This window comes from Verticillium nonalfalfae (assembly GCF_003724135.2).
Source record: "Verticillium nonalfalfae strain VnAa140/NRRL 66861 chromosome Unknown scaffold_6, whole genome shotgun sequence".
In the NCBI taxonomy this organism is placed as follows: domain Eukaryota; kingdom Fungi; phylum Ascomycota; class Sordariomycetes; order Glomerellales; family Plectosphaerellaceae; genus Verticillium; species Verticillium nonalfalfae.
Window position 1 is genome coordinate 97,203 of NW_021167231.1, and position 23,823 is coordinate 121,025.

Below are 23,823 nucleotides of genomic sequence, written 5' to 3' on the forward strand. Positions count from 1 at the left end.
GAAGCAACTACAGATGGAAATTGCCCTATTCTTTGGAGATTTGTAGTATCTTAGATCCAAACTCAGCGCTCTTGCTTATCTTTTTAGCGCTCTATATCCTAGCTCATTCTGATAAAAGTTTCTGACGCATTGCAAAACTTCTGTATATTTTTCGCCAGCTTGGTCTGTGACGAAGTCCTGGACCCGCGCTACAGGGAGACGGATGCCTGCAAGAACACTGGATTCTTACGTGTTTCAGACAACCCAAGGTTGTTAGCCATGACAACCCTCGCTGTAGAAGATGCAGCAAGCGCCTCAAAGTAACGCAATCATCTGGCCTCATGGAAGCTGGTGGCGAAGCTGAGGAAGGGCGCATAATCCTAATGCTTGGCAACACATGGGCCATGGAGTAGACGGCCTGTAAAAATAGATTCACGATGGTGCCCCGCGCTCAAAGAACCACTTGCACAGTGCTGGCTCGCCTACGCTTAAGCATGACAGATCAAGTCATACTTCGTCGTTTCGCAGAGCTTGTAGTGGTACATCTCAGCAGGCAGGGGTCTGGATGCAGTCAGGGATCTGCACGCGGCTAGATCCGTGGGGGTGTGAGATCGAATCTCCAGGGGTCTTGGACCACACAGCAACCCACGTGCAGGCCATATGAGATGAGCGCCTGTTTCTCCTCCGTCCTAACTCACAAGGATCCGTTTCGATCTTTTTCTTTTTCTAGCTCACATGGTCGTCATTGTAAGACGAATCCGGACATGCTGGATTGTCGTTGATAGGATTCGACCCCTGCAGTGCATTATCATCGCCTTCCACATGAAGTTGCAACATCAATTCAAAGAGTGAGGCCAGACACTACAAAAGAATTTTTAAACGGATCATTTTGCCAAGAAACGAAGGATTGTGAGACTCATGGCTCACTCAATATTACCCTTTCAAGGCCGTACATGTCCGCGGCGTGTCAGCCAGCCTTGAGGTGGCGATGGAATATCACTTCGAGCTTCAACGTCACTTTCAAATCCTCTGAAGATCTTTTGATTTTTGCAGTAGGGTTCTATAATTGGAAAGGCCATATCTGCAAATCGAGGTCTGCCCAGAAGACTGGCCAGTTCAACAAGCTCAGCCTCACTCGAGGATCTATGAGAAGGATTTGGCATGCGCTATGTCGACGATCCGCTATTGATGGCAACTCAATGATCGACCAGAGTGTAAGGATAGTTCTGGCTGATGTGTGGTTACTTGTGTTGACGTCAGGCCAAGTCGCCACCTCAGACCGTGAACATCTGAAGCAGGTAAGACGGCATGAAGCATAGGATACACAAGATGGAAACAGCTCAGACGATATGGATAGCTATAAAGCTGATGATTGCCTCTTGAGGAGTTGATTCATATCAAACAGACAACAGTAACAAGGAAAAGTCCTCATTCCTGAACCTTACCATAAGAACACTATATTTTGACTTCACGAACCATATCCATCTCTTTCCACCATAACTCCGGACTCGTTTTCGTTACACCATAAACGCCAAGATGCGTGTTTCAGCTGTTGTTCATCCGCTTATCCTTACTCTCGCCTGCGTGGAAACGGCTGATGCAAGCTTCATCGGCGCCGCTGTCAGGGGTGTCCGTGCCGGCACAACGGCCGGTCGCATGTCGGGCAGCGTCAACACCTTGGTCCAGAACGCATTCCGCAACGTCCGCACCATGTTGACGCCTGGAACTGGCCAGATGGCTACTAGGATCAAGGACCGCGCGGCCGCTGTTCGCCAGGCCATGACCCTCTCGGAAGAGGGAAAGAAGTTCCTCAAGTTCGGCATTTTGAGCAGCACCATCTCTGGTACTGTGTCCGGCACCATATCCGGAAATATCAGCAAGAACAGTAAAAAGACACGCCGTATGTACACCGACCGCTCCGAGCTTCTATCTCGTGAGCTCCTGGCCCGCCAGGATGAGGTCGCTGAGCCTGGTGCCGCGCCCGAAGGCATCAGCCAGTACGAGTGGGACCTCTGCTTCTGGGACACTGTTACTGCTGCCCACGTTGTAATCTCAGGCGAGCACAATTGGATCCAGATGGACGGCCTCCCCCCCGTCTGTGTCATGATGAACGACAATCTGGCCGGGGACCCTGAAGCTGGCACTGGTATCAATTGCGGTGAAGGCTGCATTCGATACGAAAACCTTTCGCCCGAGGACTTCAACTCCATGGCTGATTACCTCAATGGTCTTGTACCTTGAGCAAAGAGTCATTCGATCATTATGGAACGTTCTTTCGTTATGCAACATACTGTTGCCTCTGTGCCGTGCGCATGTCTTTGCAAGTGCTGGGTGGTAGCAGCCATGGGAGAGGCCTAGGGTTCCTAGGTAGTGAAACTTGGTTGAGGAAATCTCTCTTTCTTGTGATCTTAGCTTGCTGTCTGTATCTATCTTGCTCAGTCATTATCGAACAATCCAATACTTCACTTAAACCATGGATTTCTGGTCCTGTGTTCCGCGAGACACACAGTATGAGCGAGGTCCGGAATGGACGAACATACCTCTGTTCTTAATACCACTAGCAGCATAAAGTAGCATAGGTCTCACCGGTGCATGGAGTACCTGGAGATAGGTTGTTTCCTGAGGCGAATTGCTCACTCTTCAGCAATTACACTCTCATGCAAATGTTGGTAGCAATAATCGAGGAGTTTTCGTCTAGTCCTGATGATGCCTAACGCATCTGGATGAGTAAACACCCTTTTTGACCTCTTGTGACTGAAATGGTGTCGTGATATCTCGTCCTGAACTTACACTGGCTCATGTTTGTTATGGACCACCTATCCAAGTAGCCAATCTAGGTCAAGATGCACAGATTCTTTACAATTTATTATCTGAAATTTTCACAGTTAGCATAATACGAGATAATTACTTTAGATTGAATGGTGCAATGGAAGAGTTTTCCTGCATGAGAACTGTTTACAACTTCCACTTCCACTTCCAGAGGCCATGCCCGGGTACCCTCGTCGCCTCGGCTCTAACTCCAGCCACAGACACAGCTGCCACAGCCATCAATGCTCCCACCAAAACTGCTACAGGCGTGTAACTGTTGGCGTCTCTCGGCACACCGTGGCCCGGAACTAGTACGCCAGCGACAGGAGTGCCCACAAGCGTGGCTAACCCTTGCAGCATGTAGAAAACTCCACCCATGCGAGGAATCTCCTTAACCCCAAACAGCTCAATCAACGCCACTGGGAACAGACTGATGAATGCGCTAGCAAACAATCCGTATAGGACGGTAAAGCTGATGAACAGGTTCCTCGCTGTTGGTTCGTCGACGGTTGCGACAAGTGTACTGGGGACCCATAAACCCAGGCTGATTATCGCAGTAAGCAATGTCGTTAGAAAGAACGAGTTGAGTCTTCCAACTCGATCCGAGATGAACCCCACCGCAATCTTGCCGACAGCATTGCAGGCATTACTCAACGCTGTCAAGTTTGCCCCCTCTCTCTCGTCGTAGCCTAGTGATTTAGCATAAAGGACTGTGAAGAAGACCGGCGTGTAATAAGCAGCGCTTTGGAATATAGTGCTGGCAGCTTGCAGAATAAATTTTGGCCGCTTCGCAGTCTGCCAGTCGGGAAGGGGAATGTTAAAGAGTGCTGTAACAGGGGATAGGGCCTTGTTTTTGGCGGCGAGATGATTCGCCATGCTCGGCTCCCAATCAAGGAACGACCCAGAAATACAAATAATCGTGGTAGCCAGGCATGCCGTCAGTCGCAGGGTATTCCGGAAGCCGATGTTGTTGATACATGCTGAGATTGTTGGTGCCCAGACCAAGCCGCCGATGCCAGTGCCAGCAGAAATAAAACCCATCGCTAAGCCCCTTCGCTTGTCAAACCATGTGGGTGCAATGGTCATAGACGGGACAAACGAAAGCCCTGTCGCGATTCCGAGCAGCAATCCCTGAGCCAGCTGAAAGTGCCACAGGACCTTGCCGAAACTCGCCAGAACGCTCGCGACACCAAAGAGGATGCCGCCAGCCCATATGGCGTTTCGAGGCTTGAAATATTTGACCCATGCCATGACAAACGGAGCCGTTACTGTCATGAGCGACGCTGAAAGCGTCCCTATGAGGTCTATTGTAGCCGAAGAGGCCCCAGTGAAGGGGCTCCCTTCTCGAAGCACCATGGTTTCGTAATGCTCCTGGTAGACACCAAAACCAAAGAGTATACCGCAGGCCGTGAAATTGATCATAAATGCGGCCAGAATGACTGTTAAGTATCTCCTTGCGTTTCTATCAGTAACTTGATGAGACGTATCTGAGGTGATTCTCCACGTTGCTCACCACTTTGGACATTGAATTTCAGTTGGATTGCCGCTCAGGTCTGGGGCTGGTTCAGTCATGGTTCGGTGTCGGATCGGCCTCGATGGGTGAGTATGCCTGAAAACTCTGGAGCTTTCGAGCCATCAGTTATTAATACATATTTGGGCACGAGGTGGTTACATAGTGTTATATACCCAGTCTCCCGTGACACTCTCTGGATTCTCCATTGCTGTGTCATACCCCGTATTAGCCGCACAGATGAGGAAGGACTTTGCGATCAAGCCCCGCCTGTTGGCGTCGCCGCTGTAATCCATTGGATGAAATGGAATGCTTTGCGGATTTGAAAAGCAAAGGGAATGAACACCGAGGCGTAGACTGCCTAATATTTGCCAAAGATACCTCGAAAATCTCGTTTGAGGATTCAAGTAAATAACAAAGCACATTATGATGGATATTTTCAGTATAGCGGCAATGTGGTGGATGAAGAGCTTGCGCCAGCTCAGAGATGACATGGGAATCAAGACTCTAAAAAACTGGACATGAGGAGGGGCAATACGACAAGGCGCAACCACCAGGATTTACACTCTATGTACCATCCTGACTTTTGCGAAGACTCGAATAACAAATGGGAGGACGCCGGAATAACACGTTGGAATAAACTTGTTTTGCGGAGAAAGTGCACACGATTGCCCGACGCAACCCTTACTCATCTGAGAACAGAGAGCCCGCCAGGTACTTCAATCCAGTGTCGCAAGCTACTGTAACGACTTTTTTGTTCGCCCCCAATTCTTTAGCGAGCTGAATTGCTGCAAGGACATTCAGGCCCGATGATGTTCCAACCAAAAGACCTTCTTCCCTGGCCAGCTGGCGGCACATGCGACGAGCAGCCTCTTCATCCACTGTGCGGACTTCGTCATACAACTCTTTATCGATGTGGACCGAGATGAACCCGGGTGCGATGCCGTCAACGCCATGCGAGCCGCTCATGCCTGTAGCCAACAAAGCCGCTGAGCTGGGTTCAAGCAGGATAACTCGAACATTTGGGTTCTGAGATCTGATCGCTTTGGACACGCCCATAGCCATGCCAGCTGTTCCAAACGCACCACAGAAGACGTCGAAGCCGTCCGGAAATTGGCTGTTTAGCTCATGGCCAATCTCCGCGTATCCGATGAGTGCGTCATGATTGCTGAATTGATCAGTATGGAGATACTCGTCGGTCGACCCGAGATCTGCGGCCCTGTTCTTCATCGATATCATCAGGCTTGCCGTCGCTTGCCCTGTGGGGCTGTGTGTGACGTCGACCGCTGCTCCGAATGCAAACATCGTTCGCAATTTCTCCTTTGCATACGCGTCGGACGATAGAGCCAGGAACTTGTACCCTTTGACGGCGCAGATAAAGGCCAAAGACGACCCGGTGCTACCACCTGTAGCTTCAATAACCGTCATGTTGGGTCTGAGCTCTCCGCGACGCTCGGCTTCTTCAATCATGGATCTGGCCATGCGGTCTTTGTAAGAGCCTGTGGGGTTCATGTACTCGAGTTTGACGTAGACATCGGCGCAGCCTTCCGGAACGACATGCTTGAGCTGCACAACAGGTGTATTACCAATGGTATCCAGAATTGTAGGAGCTAGGGGCGGAGGCATGGGAGCCATGGTTGGAAATGATGTTCGATTGGTCTTGCAGAACCAAATCAAGAAAAAGAAAAACGGCACCGAGGGAGGCTTGGCTTATTATATGGTGAACGTGCGAGCCATGCAGCGCTAAAGTTACAATGATCGCAAATCATCTTCTTCTTCGCCAGAAGTGGAGCTCCTTGAGTTTGCGTCTTTTTGGTCAACTGAATGGTTTGAGCTTTCGGAGAAGGCTTTCTTTGCATCGCTCTCTTCACCGTCCACACGGGGGGGGACAGCTCTGGAAGCCGGAGAAGTTGTGTGGCATGACTCAAGCAATACGTTGAGACGAAGCGAAAAGGGATAAGGAAGGCAAATGCGATCAGCCCCGCTGTGCAGCTTGACAAGCCGCTAGGTTGAATTCACTCTAGCTTTCTACGTAAGGAAGGCGGATGCGATCGGTTCTCCTCCAGCGACTCACTCCAATGACTCACGTTGAGATCTTGTCTACCTAGTGTATTACGCTGCCTCGGGCAATGACAAACGCAACCATGGTCGCGTGAGGGCTGACTCCTTCATCCAGTCGTCGTGCGCTGTGGTCATTCCGCTACGGGCAGATAAACACTCATCTCAAACCCGTTGGTATAGGGGAGGGTCAGATTGCGAAACCCATTCCTCGGCTCTCGCAGATATGCCAGTAGGTCCTTGTATCCTTCAGCGCCAGATATCGTATTGTCTGTCAGGATGACTGCACCGTATCGCAGGCGGGGCAGGACGACCTTGAGTGTCGGGAGAGCGAGGGCCGACCAGACTATTCATAAGTCAGCGAGACCCAAAGGGCTGTTTTTGGATCATAGCAAAGCGAGACTCACTGTCAAGGAGCAAAAGGTCAACCTGCGGCAACCCTTCCTTCAGGGTTTCAAGCAGATTGCCCACTCTCAAGTCAATCTCTTGTTCGACTGTCGGGCCGCAGCGTGCCCAGTACTTGCGCGCAATTTCTGCCTTTTGCGTCTCCTTTTCGGTCGCGATGATAGTCCCAGTCTTTCCTGTGGCGGCTTTTGTTTTACCAACAGCAAGAGCAAGATAGATGGTGCTGACGCCGAAACTAGTTCCGGCTTCGACAATGTTGGTAGCTCCCATCGCATTGATGAGTTGGTACGTAAACTGGCATTTGTCTTCGTCCAAAGCAATGAATTTATCGAGCATGAGCTTGTCGAATTCGCTCGCAACATTTGCATGAACGTGTTGATCTTCGAGGTCGCCAATGACCTCGGAAGAGAAAACTTTCTTCCCACTTCTAGAAATGGCCGCTTCCTGTTCCAGGGATTTCTGGTGAAGCTCGGACAGGAGTTCAAGGATGTGATCCGGAGCATCGATGGCTGGAAGAGATGACATGATGTGATCTGAAGCTTTTGAGAATGTGAAAGAAAAATAGGCAAATGACAAAGTGTGATGTGAACAAGAACATAATGAGTATTGGGAATTCGCAGTTCTTATACTTGAGCTGTGCTTGGAGCAACCTTCAGTGTGGCTCCGTGATGCAGCTTGCTAGCTTGTTCTGGGCCAATGTGCTTGGCCTGGCGCCATGGATGCCGACAAGATTTGCGAAGCCGATTCCATTTCTGGCTCTTCTATAGTCATCCTCAACAGGCTTTCGCTCCCCAAGCTGCGTTGAATGTGGAACCTGAGATGTTGCCGCTTTAACCTGAGCTCAGGGTGGAGTAGGGTGAGCAAAGAGCTATCAACCCTGGTCTACTACTTGGCCTGGCAGGGCTTGGGCGTAGCACAGATCGGGCGTAATATAGACATCACTAGCACGTGATGCCGCCCACTTGTAGTTCATGTTCCTGCCAACGTAACCAATCCATTCTATTTGTCCAGTCTCACTTCCACCAACCAAAACGTTGTGTAGTTCTCTAAATCACTTATCAAATACCATCAACCACATACTCCTCCACATCTCAAGCTCTCGAGACTCTAGACCAGATACCACGAAGAAAGTGGGTACGGCGACGGTCATGTACTCCGGCGACAGCTTCATGCCTTCTAGCCTCACACGGTAAACAGCGCAACAGATGCATCAAAAAATCAATTCTCGACACGTTGTTCAATAGTACTCGACTTTTGCTTTCGGCACGCAGATCGGATTCTTCGCGTGATGATCCATGGTTCTGCTCTTTCCAAATCTTAGTTGGAGGTGCTTTCCTGGCACGGGAGAACCGCCGGCCGTCGCAACTACTGGCTGATCAATAGCCTCAACCCATCCAACCTCCTTCAGTGGCGCCCATGTCCTTACGCCGGCCGACGTGTTTGAAAGTCCGGGCTCGTTGATGCTGCTTGGGCGGTCTGATTCCAAGCTCAAAGCGATCAATTCAGTCATGCTCTCCCATGCGTCGCTCGTTTCCCCATGCCAAAGCACCCACAATGTGTGACCCAGCGCAATGACGGCGTGGGCCATCAAGATTGCCATGCAGAGGCGATCGAACCATCCTCGAGCTGACATTGCGTAACCTGGGAGGATCATCTGAAGCTTTACGCTAACCATGTCGTTGGCGCTTTCGGGACTGAAAGCTGTTTTAGGTTTGTTCAAGTTCACCAGCTTTTTCGCAGTCTCGGCTGTCCACGGGTGTGACACGAGCGGCTCCAGCATGGCGCTGTAATTCGACGTCATGAAGCTTGATGATCGGGACAATCCATCGACGACAAGAACAGCAAGTGCGAGCTCCGTAGCCTGGAGGGCGTCCCATCCTTGAAGAGTATCGGAAATAGCGAGATTCAGGATACTCTCGACAGTGGTGACTGACGTGTCGTTGGGCTGATTTGGACTAACAGGCACCTTGGCCCCAAGATCATCAAACCAAGCGCTCGATAAACCCACGCGTTCCCACGAGCCGTCCATTGGTGCAGTGAAGTCGCGCCACCTAAAGTCCTCTGTGCCTACCTCACTGTCCACAAGAATGTGGCCCTGGTCGGCGGCAAAATTATACTTGATAGCTCGATAGTCCTGGTCGACAGTCATCTTGCCAGCTGCCCACCAAGAGTCGATGGTGCAGCTCATGGTCTCCCATGATTGGACTTCGTCAGCCGCAAGGCGGAAGAGGAAAACACCCAGATAGTCGAGTCCTTTGTCATTAGTGGGCAAGTCCACGGCGACAGCGAAAACCCCTGGGCCATTTCCTTGGCTCAGCCGAGCCCTTACCGGGTCAGTCATGTCAATATGGGAAAGATTTGTCCATGCAGTCCCCCCTTCGTCCAGATATCTTGGGCGGCCGTGGCCTGGATACATGGGGAACGACCCGAGGACCTCAAAGCTTTCTTGTTGTGTGGAAAAGCTTCCCAACCACTCGTTGCAAACGATCCGAACCGCTGGGATCTTTGTCTCAACAACGGCGATCCTGGTGTCGCCGTAACTCAGCAAGTCAGGATCTGGATGAACGATGCCGGCTGGTTTTGTGTCCCTCAAGTATTGCAAGGCACTGCCCCAAAGAGTATGCCATGCTGCTTGAGTCGTCGCAGTGGGCGTGTGAGCTGTGATGGCCCACGTGTCGATAACGTATTGGCCGTTGAGGCGGAGCCTTGCATGAACGTTCTTCCTGATACGTGAATCTTCCAGTTCAAACGAGATCAGGTCGTTGACAAATCTTCTCTGGCGGTTTCGAAACACGTTGTAGATCGAATGGTAGCCATGAGCGAGGCATTTCTGAGCTACAGGATCGGTTTTGGGGCAATCGCTCAAGGGGACGGGCAACGGCTGATGTGGCCACATGTCTTCCTGTGATCCTATCAAAATTTAGTATGCCTGTTGGGAAAGAATGGGCCAGACGGTCAACAATACCATTGAGCCAGAATCTGCCCCCGCCTGCCGGCCAATCCATTACTCGAGGAACCATCAGGACAGCGCTGCTTGGACCAGCAAGGACGGTGATTATTCCGGACACGAACAACAGTAGGACCAATCCGAATTTCCGAAGTACAGATGCATGCTTGTATCTGATGGAGCCCCAGAGGTCGGATGACCAGAGGTAGCTGAGGAATCGGTCAGCAAGAGTTGATTCGGATTCTGTGTTAATCTCTCACCTCAGCGTTGTGAAGCGAAACCCAGCGCCCAGCCACCCCAACGGAATACCTGGCCCAAATGTCATTTCCGACCTCACCACATGGAAGATAACTGTCGATAGACTAGCCACGATGAGTAGCTCCTGCACCTTCGCACAGAGCTGGAGAACCCCCAGCTTGATGCTGTCAGAGCCCCGCCAACCCTGGAGGCGTGTGCCGATAAAGTAACCCATCAAGTTGATGGAGATGAGTATGATTGATATCATTGCTGGCAGTAGGTGCACTATGCAACGTGCGAGGGCTGCTTTGCGCGAAAGTACAAAAAGGCTCTTTGGCGGCTCAGGCCCTTTGCGGATTGTGATTATCTCAAGGCCAATGGCGCGAATGGCTCTGGCATATCTTGTGGTGATGTCAATACAGCCACGACCAACCCTTTTCCATGGCTCAAGCCAATTTGACCTCGGAGGAGGCATCTGTGCTGTTTGTGCCGTCATAGAGGCTGCTCGTATTTGGAAGTAAGGCTAGTAATGTGGCACATGTCCCGATCAGGGCCCATCTGAGTATTTATATTTGTGTTGAGGCTCTCGAGCACATTTTCAGCTGGGTGTGCCAAGAAGGCTCCCAGCCTGATCCTCTGTGGCGGCGGCAACTCTGTCGAGCAGGCTCCGGCCATACGGGAACGTCGCAACCAATCGCAGCTGCATGGAAGTATTCACGGCTGACACGTGGCTGGTCTGGTCACATTCTACCACGGACGACGAATGCATTCGCGATCGTTATAGCCTCATATTTTCCAGCAAGGGGTTCCCAATCAGTATTGCCTTCGACTTCCTTCAAAGAGACGCGGTCAGGCTGTGTCGGCTATCTGGAATCCTCCTCTGGATCTACCAGCCATCAAGACATGGCACTACAGGTCATTTAGAACCCCAGGACATTCCAAAAAAAAAAAAAAGCTCCGGGCCTCCAGCCGTTGATGCGAAATAATCGATGCCTTATCTTCAAATTTTCAGCTAACTCCCGTCTGTGAAGAATGTCACGTCCCAGTGGTTCCCCTCGTCCTAAATCCGCTTCAGCACTCGAATCCCCAAGCAAGTTCAAGCAACTCACCACATAGATGTTCCCGGAACGAGCTTTGTACCGGCTCGCGCCATCAGAGCGGTTCGAGATCCTCGTGAACGTGCCCCTTACGTATCGGTTGAGGGCCGCGTTCTTGGCAAAGTCGAGCTTATGCCCCGTGCTGTGAGAGTACTTGCCCGTTGGGTGGCCGACCTCGGTGCCGCTAGTAATGATAAGGCTGCACTTGCACGCCTTCTTCAGTGTGATGGCGCCAGCGACCGTCGTTGCCCGGATGCCGGAGAAGGACGTGCATCTTGGGTTGGACTTGGTCGTACAGGCACCCGTAGAGCGCCAGAGGATGCCCGCGGCCTTGAAGCGCTGAGAGGCTTGGAATTGGGTGAGCTGGGTCTGGGCGCTGATGCAGAGGGCCCAGAGGACGGCGGAGAGAAAGAGGAATAACTGCAGCATGAGGCGCGTTACCCTCGCATCAGTAGGTATTCACAGGGCAAGCTGGTGAGAACTCACCTTCATGACTGGCGTTGTGCACAAATCTTGGATACTGCTTTTGAGAGATCTATCGCCGCTCAATGCAACCTGAAGCAACCAGATGCACCTGTCGGTACCTAGGATTGAATGCGACGTTGTTGCAGCTCAGCGTTAAACGCAGAAAGATCAGTGTGACGGATCAGTGCGACGACCTTTGAGATAAATACTCGCATGCAAGCCGCCGGTGCGATGCTGACCCGAATAGAACGTTCACGCGACGTAAATAGATGCTCGGCTGCGTAGGCCAATGATGGATTGCATATCGCCGGCGCCTAGGCTCACGATAGGTCCAATCTAGAGCATGACAAGGGCAGTGCATAATCCCCCGGACAGGCCACCAAATAAGGCCCAGAGGCCTGTCAACATGTGGAAAATAGACGCCACGTCTTATGCCTCAATTATGAGGGGATAATCACTGGTTTGTATTCTTCTTAATATTAGTTAGGGATGAAATAAGTTGTGGCATCAGGAAGACTCACCACCGACATCCGCGTTTGGTTCCAGTACCAAGCTCCACTGCTAAAGTCTTCTTGTCTTGTCCAGGCAGTCTCGAATTATCGCGTCCGGCCTCAAGAGCAGAACCTGGTCGCCCATGTTCGCCGATGAATCAGGCTACTCAAATCCCACCACCGTAAGCGGCTTCATCGGGGCGTCATTGTGCCCTGAAGCTGTACAATCTAAGGTAAGTATCCTCCACTGCCGCCGTAAGCTCATCCTTTATGACCTCCTTCATTACGAACCCCAATATATTGATAGTTCGCGGAAACCAGGCGATTCTCCGACTTATCCCATAATACATCAGCCAATGAGTCCAAGCCGAGCTTCTTTTAGTAGGGTTTCTTGCCCGTCATTCCGCATACCGTGCGACTGGATCATATGCGGACGGAATACTGATACCTTGGGTCAATGGCCCTCTAATTGCTGAGGGTCTGGGCATTATGCAAACCAGGGAGCTGGAACCTCACCATCAACGCGAAGCCACCATTGCATCGCCTCGGATTTACCGGATGAATCCCGTAGGTCCTGCTGCTTCCATATTGACTCGATGAGGCTTCGCATAACGCGAACATTCCCAACATTTCGAATTTCGTCCATTCGCTCCAAGACTCTGAGGATTTGAACGCGTTCATCTTCTGTGCGTGCTTCGCAAGCGGTGATAAAAACTGGCCAGGGGCTCGTTGCCACCCGGACCGTTCTCAACGCTGCAAAAATCTGTTGTAAGTATACAGCGCTTCGCATGTCGTCACCGGGGGCGGGAGCGACGCGCTGGAGATACAATAGAGCTGCCAATCGATATAGTTCGGCAGTCGCCGAAGCATCTTTGATCTGCACAGTTGTAGAGTTGGCCGCTTCATCGGGGCTGAGGTGCTGGGAGGCCATTCGCAACCTCTCTTCCAAAGCCATTCGCTGTTGTGACTGTTCACCCGGATCGGGGTTTACGCTTGAGTCCGACAACGCCATGCGCATTTGATTGATGAATGAAATGCTACTGAAAACATCGGTGGAGCATCCGAACAGGCCAATGATCTTGATGCAAGTCAGCCAAGCTCCGGAGCGTTAGAATCAAACTGACCAAGTTTGACGTGGGTTGTAAGTTGCTTGAGTAAGTTAACACGCGCAAATCTCCCCGACTACCTCGGGAAGGTTGAGCGAAGCTACTAAGAACGTCGTAGTAGACTACCCAGTTCATGAGAAAATCGGACATCGGGCGCTGCTGCTGATGCGATTGTAGGCCGCGCAACATCTTTTTCGCGCCGTCGAGGTGCAAGTGAAACTGAGCTTCCTGCTCGTCAAAGACCTGAACACTGTTAGCTGCGAATGCCCTTTTGGTTTATCGAAATCCGGCTTACGCTGTACATGCACAGCATCATAGTAGTAGCTAGCTGTGCCTCTGCATCTGCGTTGCAACCAAATCTTGATGACGCCGCCAGTGACTCATGGAGACACTTGATTGCACTTATCTTATATTTCAGCGCGGCACCTGGTCCTTGGTGATGATATGCAGAGATGGCTAGCAAAGAGCTGCACAGAGCTGTCGCGGACCCATCTCGACAGGACAATACCACCGGCAGGATCTGATCATGGAAGCCATTCCTCGCCCGAGTTGTTGAGCACATGGGGGCTATGATCTGCTGATCTATAGCATGTGAGCTGGAGAACGGACACAGTTTGCCAAAGGTTACAGACAATACGCTAAAAGCATGGCATCTTCGCCAACGATTGGTGAATGGAGCGACAGGGAATGCAGCGGCCCTGCAGATGTTCGCTCTATGAACTGACGCCAAGTAAGGCGCTTTTCCTTCAGGCAAAAGTCCATCCAGGTGAAGTTCAAGAATCTGCAGTAATTGTCTTGAGGGTAATCATGGGGAGTCGCGGCGTTTGCCACATGGCATAAGATGAGTTCTCCACGCCTGGCACAAGGCTCGTCAGGCCAGACCAATCGAATCCCGTAGCCTGCACATTGCCTTTTTGTTCGAACACAGTTGTTACAATGAGGAATTGTCCTGTCACAACCAATTTTGCGGTCTAGCAGCAAAGTCAGTGTTTTAGACTGGTGTTGCAGGCGGACTGCGGTAGGGGGCCCACAACTCCTTACTCTTGCACGTCCAACAACCCTGCGGCGCCGTCATGGTGGAATTGAGGCTGTAGATGCTTCATGGTGTAATAAAGAGCTCCGTCTTCATAAGATGACTGTCCGGCAAAGAAGTACTGAAGCCCCGCACGATGACTAAGGTTTATGTTGACCATTTCTCGTCTAGTCCCGTTCCGGGGCGCCGTGGGCAGGAAGGGAACTAGATGGAGACAGACATGACTGCTGTCATTTTAGCGGCCATGCCCCACAAGTGAATTTCAATTGTGACCGTCACATTGGGTATGTAGACATCACAGACCTATAAGAATGTTCTGCCTCCGCGCGGGATGAGCCGGGGACACCTTTTTTGAGAGCTAAGGAAGATGACTCAGCGCATGGCCCAAGGCTCCTGCGACGAGAGTGGATATCTCGAAAGGGGAAACTTCGCATTTTCAAGTCTTTGAAGCAGAACTTTGCGTACGGGGTGAGCCGAATCTTAGGGGGAAATATAGCAGGAGTCGTCAGTACGAGGACAAGGGTATTCAGCGTGACTACTACGATTGATGAAGTCATTCGTCAGTGGTAGCTCTATTGACTCCCTCAGTAATCTTATCATCCTATCCATACCAGTGCCAATAACCCAGCGACCACCGCTCAGACCATGATCTGAAATCTGCAGTTGCAAATATCCTCAGTCTAGAATCAAGTCTCTAAGATGTTTTAACGCCTTTCATAAGATAAGATGCTAACAACACCAGACTAAACATCCTATGTCTATGTGTTCACAGTTTATATCTTCTCGTCTAGGTCTATTCTATGCCGAATCCATAAATCAAGCGCCAAATGACACGCGTGTATAAACGCAAACGAAGGACCCAAACCAACCGAAAGACCAAATCCACAGACTAAAGCTTAGATCGAAACCCGAGGGACGCCTTCCTCCTCTTAGTCTCACGCGCGAGGACCAAAACAGCTGCTCCAGCGGCCATACAGCTTGCAGCAAACATTTGGGCATTCAAGTAATCAACCCCGCCTTTGATCAACGTCCCTGAGACTGCTGGTCCGATGAGAGCACCGAAACCAGACACGGTATTGACCATGCCAAGAAGCGTGCCTTGCTTCTGTGGGTCGAACCTTACAGAAGCCAGCGCAGTAGGCGCAAGCGACTGTATCCCGCCCATCGATAGGCTGAAGAACACGGTCCAAGCATACAACCCTCCGACGGTCGTCACCGGGGCCCACAGGAAGACGACCAGAGACGTGACGACCACGTGCACGACGAAGAGATTGAGAGGGCCAATGATCGGAGAGATGAAGCTGGGGGCGAGACGACCGACGATGCCGACACCATTCAAAACCAGAATCAGGTTGAGAGATTGGGTGTACTCCAAACCCAATGCGCTGCGAGCATATGACGCCAGGTAGAAGATTGGAAAAAAGAGTCCAATGTAAACCTGTGGATTGAAGTCAGTTTTGATATCATATAGAACAGGGGTAACGGCGTAGAGTCTGAAATTACCATAAACGATCCAACGGCAAATAAATTGTACTCAGGGATCATAAAAGCGCTCCAGTCGAAGAACGCCCCTCCGATCTTAGGTGTTACCCTAGGCCGGACGACAACCAGGGCTGCGGTCAACGTCACCAGCTGGATAAGTCCAATGGCCCGCATCGTCCAACCGAAACCAATCGTCGGCAGTAGCGTTCTAGCCATGCTGGGAAAAACGAGACCGCCGACAGTACTACCGCAGGCTGCAATAGCCAAGGCCACGGCTCGCTTCCCCGTGAAGTAGGTCGAGATGACCGTCATGGTCGGAGTGAACATCAAGCCGTTGCCTAGGCCTGTGCAAACGCCTTGCGCAAGGAACACCTGCCAGTAGGTTTTGGATATTGATGTCATGAAGGTCCCGATAAGAACGAGCAGACTACCTGCTGTCATGGTGCTCCGGAAGTACCCTGCGTCGGTCAATGCCCCGGCTATACTGCCCACGAAGAAGAGCAGGAAGACTTCGAAAGATCCAATCCACGAGATTTCAGAAGAAGACCGTCCAAGCGCCGTGACGTAGTAGGTTTGGAAGACACCAAAGGATATGAAGACTCCCCTGTTCTCATTCAGCCGTTGCAGCTGGCAAGTGAAGACGAGAAATGAATACTGACCAGGTGTTCATGATGACGAAGAAGCCTGACACAACTACGACCCGATGTTAAAAGAAATTCCCCGCAGCAGATGTCAGGCTAAATAAGATTGCGTACCAGACAACCACGCCCAAAGGCCACCATCGGGTGGTTGAGTTTCAGAATTTCCAGAGGGACCTAACGGCGCGCTCTCGATCGATGGTTCGTCGTGGGTCAGTATGTCTTGGGCGTTTTCATTTCCACTCTTTTCGGTCGTTAAAGACATTTTTGGTGAGAATTTCGCGTCAGGTCTACTAAGTTATTTGCGAAAGGTTATTCGGGCAGTGTCAAAGTCGCATCCGATGTGATAAACTGTAGTACGACCAAGGGGAGGGCTCGATGATGTTTTTTCTTGGGAAGTAGATTACAGAGGATATCATAAAGGTATTAAGGTTTATCGTGACATTCTGATACCAAAATTCAGCTGCAAGAAGAGGCTCCTGATGTTTTATACGGAATCAGTCGTCTTCTTAGTCAAAGGGGCGAGCGCCAAAGAATTCCCTCCCTAACTGATTTTAGCGAGAGAGAGGTTCCAATTGAGGAAAATAAAATCGATGCTTACGGTTGGCTCTGGCTTTGTAAAGGATAGTTTGATTTGTCAGTTGCAGAAGTGCTGTGCTCGTGTGGTTCGGATTAGAGACTAGGCCAACTATAGTAACTAAACCCGCGAACCACTGTGACGTGTGTAAGTAATATCGCCAGCGTCAACAACTACGATGGAGATCCGGCGACGAACTAGGGCATCTCATTACGTCGTGTCTGGCATTTCGCAGGGTCGAGCTTAATAAGTTCATCTTGCCGATGGTTGATAAGGCTTAGCAAGCTCGCGCGGCGTGTCCGACGAAAGGTTTTCAGTTCGAACGAACGAGAAGCTAGGAATGCTTTCGTTGAGAAGTTCTCGGGTTACATTGAATGCTATATTAACCAGTCTAAATTCCCGATTCCAAAAAAGCAGTGCATCCAGTTTTCCTCAGATCAGTTGACTCAAGCACCCTAACAGACGAAACACCACCCACACCGCAGCCATGCCTACTTGCTCAGGATTCAACAGCAGCGTCAGCATGACCTTCATCGGCACGGCGACCGCTATTCTTGAGATCGACGGTGTCAAGTTCCTGACCGATCCCTTCTTCGCGCCGGCTAAAACTTCCTATCAACACCCAGAGCGCGGGTACCAGCTCTTCAATCACGACGAACCCGCTCTGACCCTCAAAGATCTTCCCCCTATCGACGCCGTCCTACTCAGCCACGAAGATCACTGGGATAACCTCGACGAGCTCGGCCGCCAGCTCCTCGACGGCCGTCATGTATTCACCACGATGGACGGTGCTAAGCAACTGGCTCCTCGGCCAGGCGTCGTCGGCATGCGGCCGTGGCAGGAAAACACGATTGCCTTGGGCGGCAAGACGTTCCGCATCACGGCTACGCCCGCCGTCCACGTTCCCGGCGACGAATGCACCGGCTTCATCCTCACGACCGAGTCCTTTGGCAAACACCCCGACGGTCGTCCCAACGCCCTATACTTCAGCGGCGACACCGTGTACACGGATGAGCTCCCTGCGATGGCCGACAAATTTCATATCGCGGCCGCCATTATGAACATTGGCGATGCTCGTTTCCAATTTGAGCCTGAGCCTGCCCCGAAAACCCAGATCACCATGGGTGGTAAGGACGCAGCCCAGCTGTTCCGCGCCATCAAGGCCGACTGGATCATTCCCATGCACTTCGACGGTTGGGACCACTTCACGCAATATCAACAGGAGTTGACGAATGCTTTCGAGGAGGCTGGTGTTCATGGGCATGTCATCTGGCTCAAGCTTGGAGAGCCAGTCAAAATCTTTTGAGATGGGCAATCGGTACATGTACATAGAGAACGGTGAAAATTGAATATAGAAGAATATGCAAGGCCAACTGCGTCGCCCGGGCGTCTGAGGGTACACTCAATCTCAGCCAATGGTCGTTTCAACTTGCTGTATGTTTGTGAGATCAAGTGCACCGCGCGTTGCGACACCACAGCAAGGCTCATAGTCGCAAGCCAAGCTTGCCTCCTGATTTACAATGGCCCTGAACCCTCCAACAGGGGTTCGGCATGAGAACGACTCGGTCGTAGAACAGAAGCAGCCCTTGCCGAATCCATTGTCAGGAGCTCACTCCCTACCTGTCTACCTAAGGTACCTAAGGTATGTAAGGATCTGGGATTCGTCCCCACGTGCTCGCGGGTACTCGAACCTGCTGCACGATGTGGGGGTAGCCCAAGTACCTGCCAGCAGCGAGGCTCCCCAGCAGCGAGGCTCCCCAGCAGCGAGGCTCCCCAGCGGCGAGGCCCCAGCGGCGAGGCTCCCCATCAATGCGGGGCACGTGTCCAGCCGAGCGAGCTTCAGCAGGCCCAAGCTCCCTCCCCTCCCTCCCCTCACTTCCCCTGTTCCTCGATCCGCACGCATCCTCGGCATTTCGCCCATCCCCCCCCCAAGCCTCCTCATCCCAACGGATATCCAACTCCGCGTCATAAGAAGAGGCTGTCTCGCATCACCATCATCACCAACCATGTGACCGAACTTGCGGATAGCCTGCTGCATTGACAGGCACCATTGACGAAAACCATTGAAGCATCGACCTGAGCTGCGAATATCGAGTAGCCAAACACACAAAGGCACCAGACCTTCTAGACGCCACCATGATTGGCCCGCCACCTCTCACCGGGCTCAAGGTCCTCGAATTTGCAGGCCTGGCACCTGGCCCCTTTGCCGGCATGCTCCTCGCCGATGCCGGCGCCAGCGTCCTCCGCATCGACCGCGCTGTGCCCCAGGCCGACGGCAAGGGGAAGCCCCTGCCGACCGAAGACATCCTCGCGCGCCACAAGGCCTCGATCGCCGTCGACCTCAAGGACCCCGCCGGCGTCGCCCTCGTCAAGACGCTCGCCGCCTCGGCCGACATGCTCATCGACCCCTTCCGACCAGGCGTGCTCGAGAAGCTCGGTCTCGGCCCCGACGTCCTCTGCGCCCTGAACCCGCGCCTCATCTACGGCCGCATGACCGGCTTCCGCCGCGACGGCAAGTACGCCACCATGGCTGGCCACGACATCAACTACCTCGCCGTCTCGGGCGCCCTCGGCGTCCTCGGCCGCGACGGCGAGAAGCCCCACCCGCCCTGGAATGTCCTCGCCGACTTTGCCGGCGGCGGCGCCACGCTCTTCCAGGGCCTCCTCCTCGCCGTCGTCGCGCGCCACGCCACGGGCCGCGGCCAGGTCGTCGAGGCCAACATGGTCGACGGCGCGAGCTACCTGACGACGTTCCCGCGCTTCGCGCTCAAGACGCCGCTCGGCAACAACGGCCGCGGACGCAACCTCCTCGACGGCGGCTGCCCGTACTACGACACGTACGAGACGAGCGACGGCAGGTACATGTCGGTCGGCGCCCTCGAGCCTCAGTTCTACAAGGCCCTGATCCGGGGCCTCGGCCTCGAAGGCCAGGGCTGGGAGGCGAAACGACAGGATCCGCAGGTGTGGCCCGCGATGCGCACCCTCTTCACAGAGGTCTTCCTCTCGAAATCCCGAACAGAGTGGGAAGCCATCTTCGACGGCACCGACGCGTGCTGCACGCCCGTGTTGGAGTACCCCGAGCTCGAGTCGGAAGCGGGGCGCGAGGGCGACCAGCGCCCCGCCGTCACGCTCGTTGAAACGCCATGCCTGGCCGTCGTCGCAGGGGCAGAGGATGCGCGCCAGGGCCAAGGGCCTGGGGTGCCCGGCGCTGGATACGTCGGCATCCCGTTGCGCCCTGGAGACGGCGGCGAGGCTATGCTGCAGGAGTGGCTGGGCTGGAGCAGCGGCAAGGAGTTCGAAGTGCTGCGAGGAGGCTTGGTCCTCAAGTCAAAACTGTAGACTGGAGCACCTTTGGGAAATCAATGGACGACGGACTTGTTTTTGTACCAAACTAGCAAGCCTCCCCCGCCCGTTTCACAATCTGATGGCCCCTTTGCCGTGTCCCGTGCGACTCTGCGTGTTGTCGACTTGCTCTACTTCCCGCTCAGTTTGACCGTCCAGTGCACCAGCGTCTCGTCAATCTCCTCCGCGTGCTCCCCCTTGCCGAGACCGAATGGCGACAGCTTCAGCTTGGCAGCCTCGACGAACATGTCCCGCGACAACAGCCACCTCAACACCGCACCGTACGCACTGTCTAGCGCCCCCGAGATCCAGGCGTGGTGCGCGCTCAGCGCCTCGCCGCACATGGTGAACTTGTTACCGCAGAACATGTCCTGGAACGGCGGGTACAGGTTGCTGAACTGGCCCGGGCCGAACAGGGCGAACGCGCCGCCGGTGAACGGGTCGTGCGACCACGCCCAGGCATGGTGCGCCGCGTAGTCGCCCCACAGGTCGTCGAAGCTCGGCGGCTTGGGCTGGCCGGCCCACAGCTTGACGAGGCCCTGGAGGCAGACGGCGACGATGGCGTCGCTCTGCTGCGGGGCGACCTTGGTGTAGTCGGGCACGAGGGCCGCCATGCGCGACGCGTCCTGGGCCCACGAGTAGGAGACCATGAGCACGTTGGGGCTGTCGGCGCCGTCGTCCCAGGAGGGGTAGACGACGTTGCTGATGGGGAGGTCCGAGGACGAGACGCCGCCGTACTTGTCGTTGCCCTGGTAGAAGCTCGCCCACCAGCGCGTCTTGAACTTGATGGCGACCTTGGTGGCGCGGTCGTAGCTGAGCGCGCGGATGCCCGTGAGGATTCCGTCATCGAGACCGAGGCCTTGAATGTCCATGCGCTGGAGCGGCGCCATGGCCGTCGTGTTGAAGACCATGCCGTACTGAGTCGGGGGCTGGGGCTTGCCGTTCTGGTCGGCCGTCGTCACCTCGATGGCGGTGCCGTCGGAGGAAAGGCCCATGGCCACGACGGGCGTCGAGCAGGTGACCTTGATGGCAGGAGTCGTGGTATCGGGCCAGCTTGAGCCTTCTACCGTGCTCCTCATGGTGTCGGTCACCACAGACATGCCGCCCTCGAGTCGGTACCAGGGCTTCTTCGTCGCCGCGTTGAAGTCACTGTAATCGCACAGCGTCTCGGTGAGGGCCTGGTCGAAGAGCCCGGTGGATCTGGCGCACGATTCCGAATCAGCATGAAATACACGACACGGACCGTACCTAGGTCTGCACGAGGTTCTGGGCTGCGTGAGGGCTCACGTATCACTTGTCTCGCCAGACATGGTTTGGTCGTAGGTCAGGCCAGCCTTCAGCATGAGGTAGTCTCTGGTCGAATAGTTGTCGTTGCCATCAGCGTAGTACTGATCAGTCTGGGTCGTGAACTGGGTGAGGACGGCCGCGATGGCGGTCTCAAAGGCGGAGCCGCTGCAAGACTTTAGTCCATGTCCATAGTGCCAGCTGCAGCGCAGTACTCACTCGGGTGATTTGGTGTTGGAGTACCAAAAGCTCGTCGGTTCGTACCCATTTCCATTAGCATCGAGGACCCGGTACACGTAATCAACCAGCTTGTCTGGGATGTTCAGCAGCTTGGGATTATTGATGAGATTCAGAGTCCTAGGCATCGGTCAGCCGGGCTCCCATAGCCCAAAGCGAGCGCCTTCGGTGACTAGGTACTCACGAAGCCATGCCGGGAATATCCGGAATCCTCATCGCGCCCATGTCGTAGTAGTTATGAGTACAGGGTGTAGAGTCAGTAAAGGTGTATGTGGCACACCGACCGCCGGCATGGTCAGAGGCCTCGAGGATGTCGACGTTTGTGATGCCAAGGTACTTGAGCATCATGGCCACGTACAAGCCCGCGGCGCCGGCGCCGACGATGCAGATCTTGTCATCAAAACCTCCGGCGGCGCCGTAGAGCCTGTGAGCTTCATCAAGAGATGGGAGCGAGAAGGGAGGAAGAGGCGCCACGTCCTGGTTCTTGACGCGGGCTCTCTTTTCCTCGAGATACTTGCTGAGGTGCGATTTGGCTACAGCTGCGCGAAGGCCAGGAGGTACCTCGGGCAGTATGTCAGCCGAGATTCTTGTGCCACGGAGAGCCATTGTCAAAGATTTTGATGTGCTGATGAAGTATTTTGATTCTGAGAAGAGTTTATCCCATAAGAACCTGGACATAAGGATGGATCAATGGATGGGATAGCTGACACTCGGTTTTATAGTTAGTTGTGAGGTCGTCGAGCCTCAATGGCAGCGTCCTCTCAAAGGCAACTAAAAGTCAAAGTTCCAGTTATCATCCCCTCCCCCCTCTCCTTCCCACACATTGGTGAACCGGTGAAGCACACGAAACACCAAATGCGAAAGTCAATCGATCCTGAGCACATGCCCGTGCATGCAGCAGCCCATGGTGGCCAGCTGAATCACGGCGGCTCGGTTGAACATGACGGGTCACATTTGTGACATGCGGCAACATGACAGCTAGTATGAGCTGAAGACTCGCCTCAGCCGGAACAAGGCAAACCATCGACAGTCCTGGCCAAGCTAAGTCGCGATGCACCACGAAGGGGGAAGGTCTGGATCCAAGCCACTAAATCCATTCACATATGCGTTAGTGCTGGCCGGCGCGGACCTCGAGCCGCGAGTTGAGGGGGTCTCACAAAACTGGAGCCTCAAGAGGAGGAGGCGGCGCTGCATTGCGCAGCCTGCGGAGGGTGGCGTCCGCGGGCCGTCGCGTGGCACCTGAGATGTCGCTTGAAATGCTGCATGGTATTCTCCGAATGGCATCTTCTGACCGAGCTCTCCTTGCAGGAACGTGCTGGAAAATGGCGGCGTTGAGGGGCGGTCGAAGCCGGATCCAACTGGTTGACGATGGCCTCGCCATGTGCCGATTGGAGTTGGGCTTTGCAGGGAGGCTTTCTCGAAAGCTGAGTTGTGAGGCGCCAATCGTCGAAAGGCAGGTCATTGATCATCCAAGTCGAGGGCATGCGTAGCTAGCTGACCGCTGCTTTGGGTTGGATGAATTTACAAAAGGCTAGCATGCGACTGGGATTGTGACGACTATTGGATGGAACGCCCGTTCGTCGGCCAATCGCCCAGTCGCAGAGCATGCCGCAGCCAGCTGATTGAAACGTCGCCAAATCGCTGCGTCTCGTGTTGGTGAGGTATTTCGCAGAGTCGTGTGGTGGGGGTGCTCACATGTTGTGACGAGTTGAACTCGTGAGGGGACTTGCAACGGGCTGAAAGCTGTCGATTGTCAACAGACTGCAAGCATCATGCTGAGCGACGCACCATTTGCTGGTGACCGGTGTGAGACATCTCCCCCTCCCTCCCAGATGCTGTGGCTTGAGACTTTGGCGCTGAAAAGCATACTCTGCCTTATGCAACGGCAATCGCCGGACTTGAACTGCAATCACTCGGCAGTGTGCTCAATGGCGACGGACTGTATTGTGTAACCCAACCTCACGTCGTGGCCCCTCCAATGAGATGCAGTGCCTAGCTTGATCAACATGTGCTTCGGCATGATCAGCCAGCCTAGAACTCCTGACAAGTAGGGTCATACGGAACGATAGCAAGTCACAGCAGACTTCTAAGCCGCTCAGGTAGGCCCAATATTCACCCATGCATACT

General features: G+C 53.5%; 11 protein-coding genes across 11 annotated transcripts; 3 read left to right on the forward strand and 8 right to left on the reverse strand.

The window, feature by feature from the left end:
* Positions 1-1,515: 1,515 nt before the first annotated feature.
* On the forward strand, positions 1,516-2,220 carry D7B24_007431 (uncharacterized protein; the record flags this gene model as incomplete). The annotated part of the gene is made up of 1 exon (XM_028641541.1): positions 1,516-2,220. One exon carries the CDS (start codon positions 1,516-1,518, stop codon positions 2,218-2,220), a length of 705 nt encoding a protein of 234 aa, XP_028498666.1.
* A 714-nt stretch (positions 2,221-2,934) lies between these two features.
* D7B24_007432 (uncharacterized protein) lies at positions 2,935-4,359 on the reverse strand (the record flags this gene model as incomplete). Its single annotated transcript, XM_028641542.1, has 2 exons — positions 2,935-4,240; positions 4,301-4,359. 2 exons carry the CDS (start codon positions 4,357-4,359, stop codon positions 2,935-2,937), a joined length of 1,365 nt encoding a protein of 454 aa, XP_028498667.1.
* A 622-nt stretch (positions 4,360-4,981) lies between these two features.
* On the reverse strand, positions 4,982-5,932 carry D7B24_007433 (uncharacterized protein; the record flags this gene model as incomplete). The annotated part of the gene is made up of 1 exon (XM_028641543.1): positions 4,982-5,932. The coding sequence occupies one exon, from the start codon at positions 5,930-5,932 to the stop codon at positions 4,982-4,984; it is 951 nt and encodes a 316-aa protein (XP_028498668.1).
* A 557-nt stretch (positions 5,933-6,489) lies between these two features.
* Positions 6,490-7,285, reverse strand: D7B24_007434 (uncharacterized protein; the record flags this gene model as incomplete). Its single annotated transcript, XM_028641544.1, has 2 exons — positions 6,490-6,701; positions 6,763-7,285. The coding sequence occupies 2 exons, from the start codon at positions 7,283-7,285 to the stop codon at positions 6,490-6,492; spliced, it is 735 nt and encodes a 244-aa protein (XP_028498669.1).
* Positions 7,286-7,997: 712 nt separating this feature from the next.
* On the reverse strand, positions 7,998-10,212 carry D7B24_007435 (uncharacterized protein; the record flags this gene model as incomplete). The annotated part of the gene is made up of 3 exons (XM_028641545.1): positions 7,998-9,670; positions 9,726-9,916; positions 9,968-10,212. The coding sequence occupies 3 exons, from the start codon at positions 10,210-10,212 to the stop codon at positions 7,998-8,000; spliced, it is 2,109 nt and encodes a 702-aa protein (XP_028498670.1).
* A 744-nt stretch (positions 10,213-10,956) lies between these two features.
* On the reverse strand, positions 10,957-11,533 carry D7B24_007436 (uncharacterized protein; the record flags this gene model as incomplete). Its single annotated transcript, XM_028641546.1, has 3 exons — positions 10,957-11,004; positions 11,054-11,461; positions 11,528-11,533. The coding sequence occupies 3 exons, from the start codon at positions 11,531-11,533 to the stop codon at positions 10,957-10,959; spliced, it is 462 nt and encodes a 153-aa protein (XP_028498671.1).
* A 951-nt stretch (positions 11,534-12,484) lies between these two features.
* On the reverse strand, positions 12,485-14,178 carry D7B24_007437 (uncharacterized protein; the record flags this gene model as incomplete). Its single annotated transcript, XM_028641547.1, has 5 exons — positions 12,485-13,075; positions 13,122-13,346; positions 13,399-13,685; positions 13,736-14,074; positions 14,145-14,178. The coding sequence occupies 5 exons, from the start codon at positions 14,176-14,178 to the stop codon at positions 12,485-12,487; spliced, it is 1,476 nt and encodes a 491-aa protein (XP_028498672.1).
* An 847-nt stretch (positions 14,179-15,025) lies between these two features.
* Positions 15,026-16,521, reverse strand: D7B24_007438 (uncharacterized protein; the record flags this gene model as incomplete). Its single annotated transcript, XM_028641548.1, has 4 exons — positions 15,026-15,574; positions 15,640-16,222; positions 16,278-16,311; positions 16,374-16,521. The coding sequence occupies 4 exons, from the start codon at positions 16,519-16,521 to the stop codon at positions 15,026-15,028; spliced, it is 1,314 nt and encodes a 437-aa protein (XP_028498673.1).
* Positions 16,522-17,320: 799 nt separating this feature from the next.
* Positions 17,321-18,139, forward strand: D7B24_007439 (uncharacterized protein; the record flags this gene model as incomplete). Its single annotated transcript, XM_028641549.1, has 1 exon — positions 17,321-18,139. The coding sequence occupies one exon, from the start codon at positions 17,321-17,323 to the stop codon at positions 18,137-18,139; it is 819 nt and encodes a 272-aa protein (XP_028498674.1).
* Positions 18,140-18,969: 830 nt separating this feature from the next.
* Positions 18,970-20,172, forward strand: D7B24_007440 (uncharacterized protein; the record flags this gene model as incomplete). Its single annotated transcript, XM_028641550.1, has 1 exon — positions 18,970-20,172. The coding sequence occupies one exon, from the start codon at positions 18,970-18,972 to the stop codon at positions 20,170-20,172; it is 1,203 nt and encodes a 400-aa protein (XP_028498675.1).
* Positions 20,173-20,306: 134 nt separating this feature from the next.
* D7B24_007441 (uncharacterized protein) lies at positions 20,307-22,302 on the reverse strand (the record flags this gene model as incomplete). Its single annotated transcript, XM_028641551.1, has 4 exons — positions 20,307-21,375; positions 21,463-21,627; positions 21,679-21,816; positions 21,881-22,302. The coding sequence occupies 4 exons, from the start codon at positions 22,300-22,302 to the stop codon at positions 20,307-20,309; spliced, it is 1,794 nt and encodes a 597-aa protein (XP_028498676.1).
* Between the last annotated feature and the right edge of the window lie 1,521 nt (positions 22,303-23,823).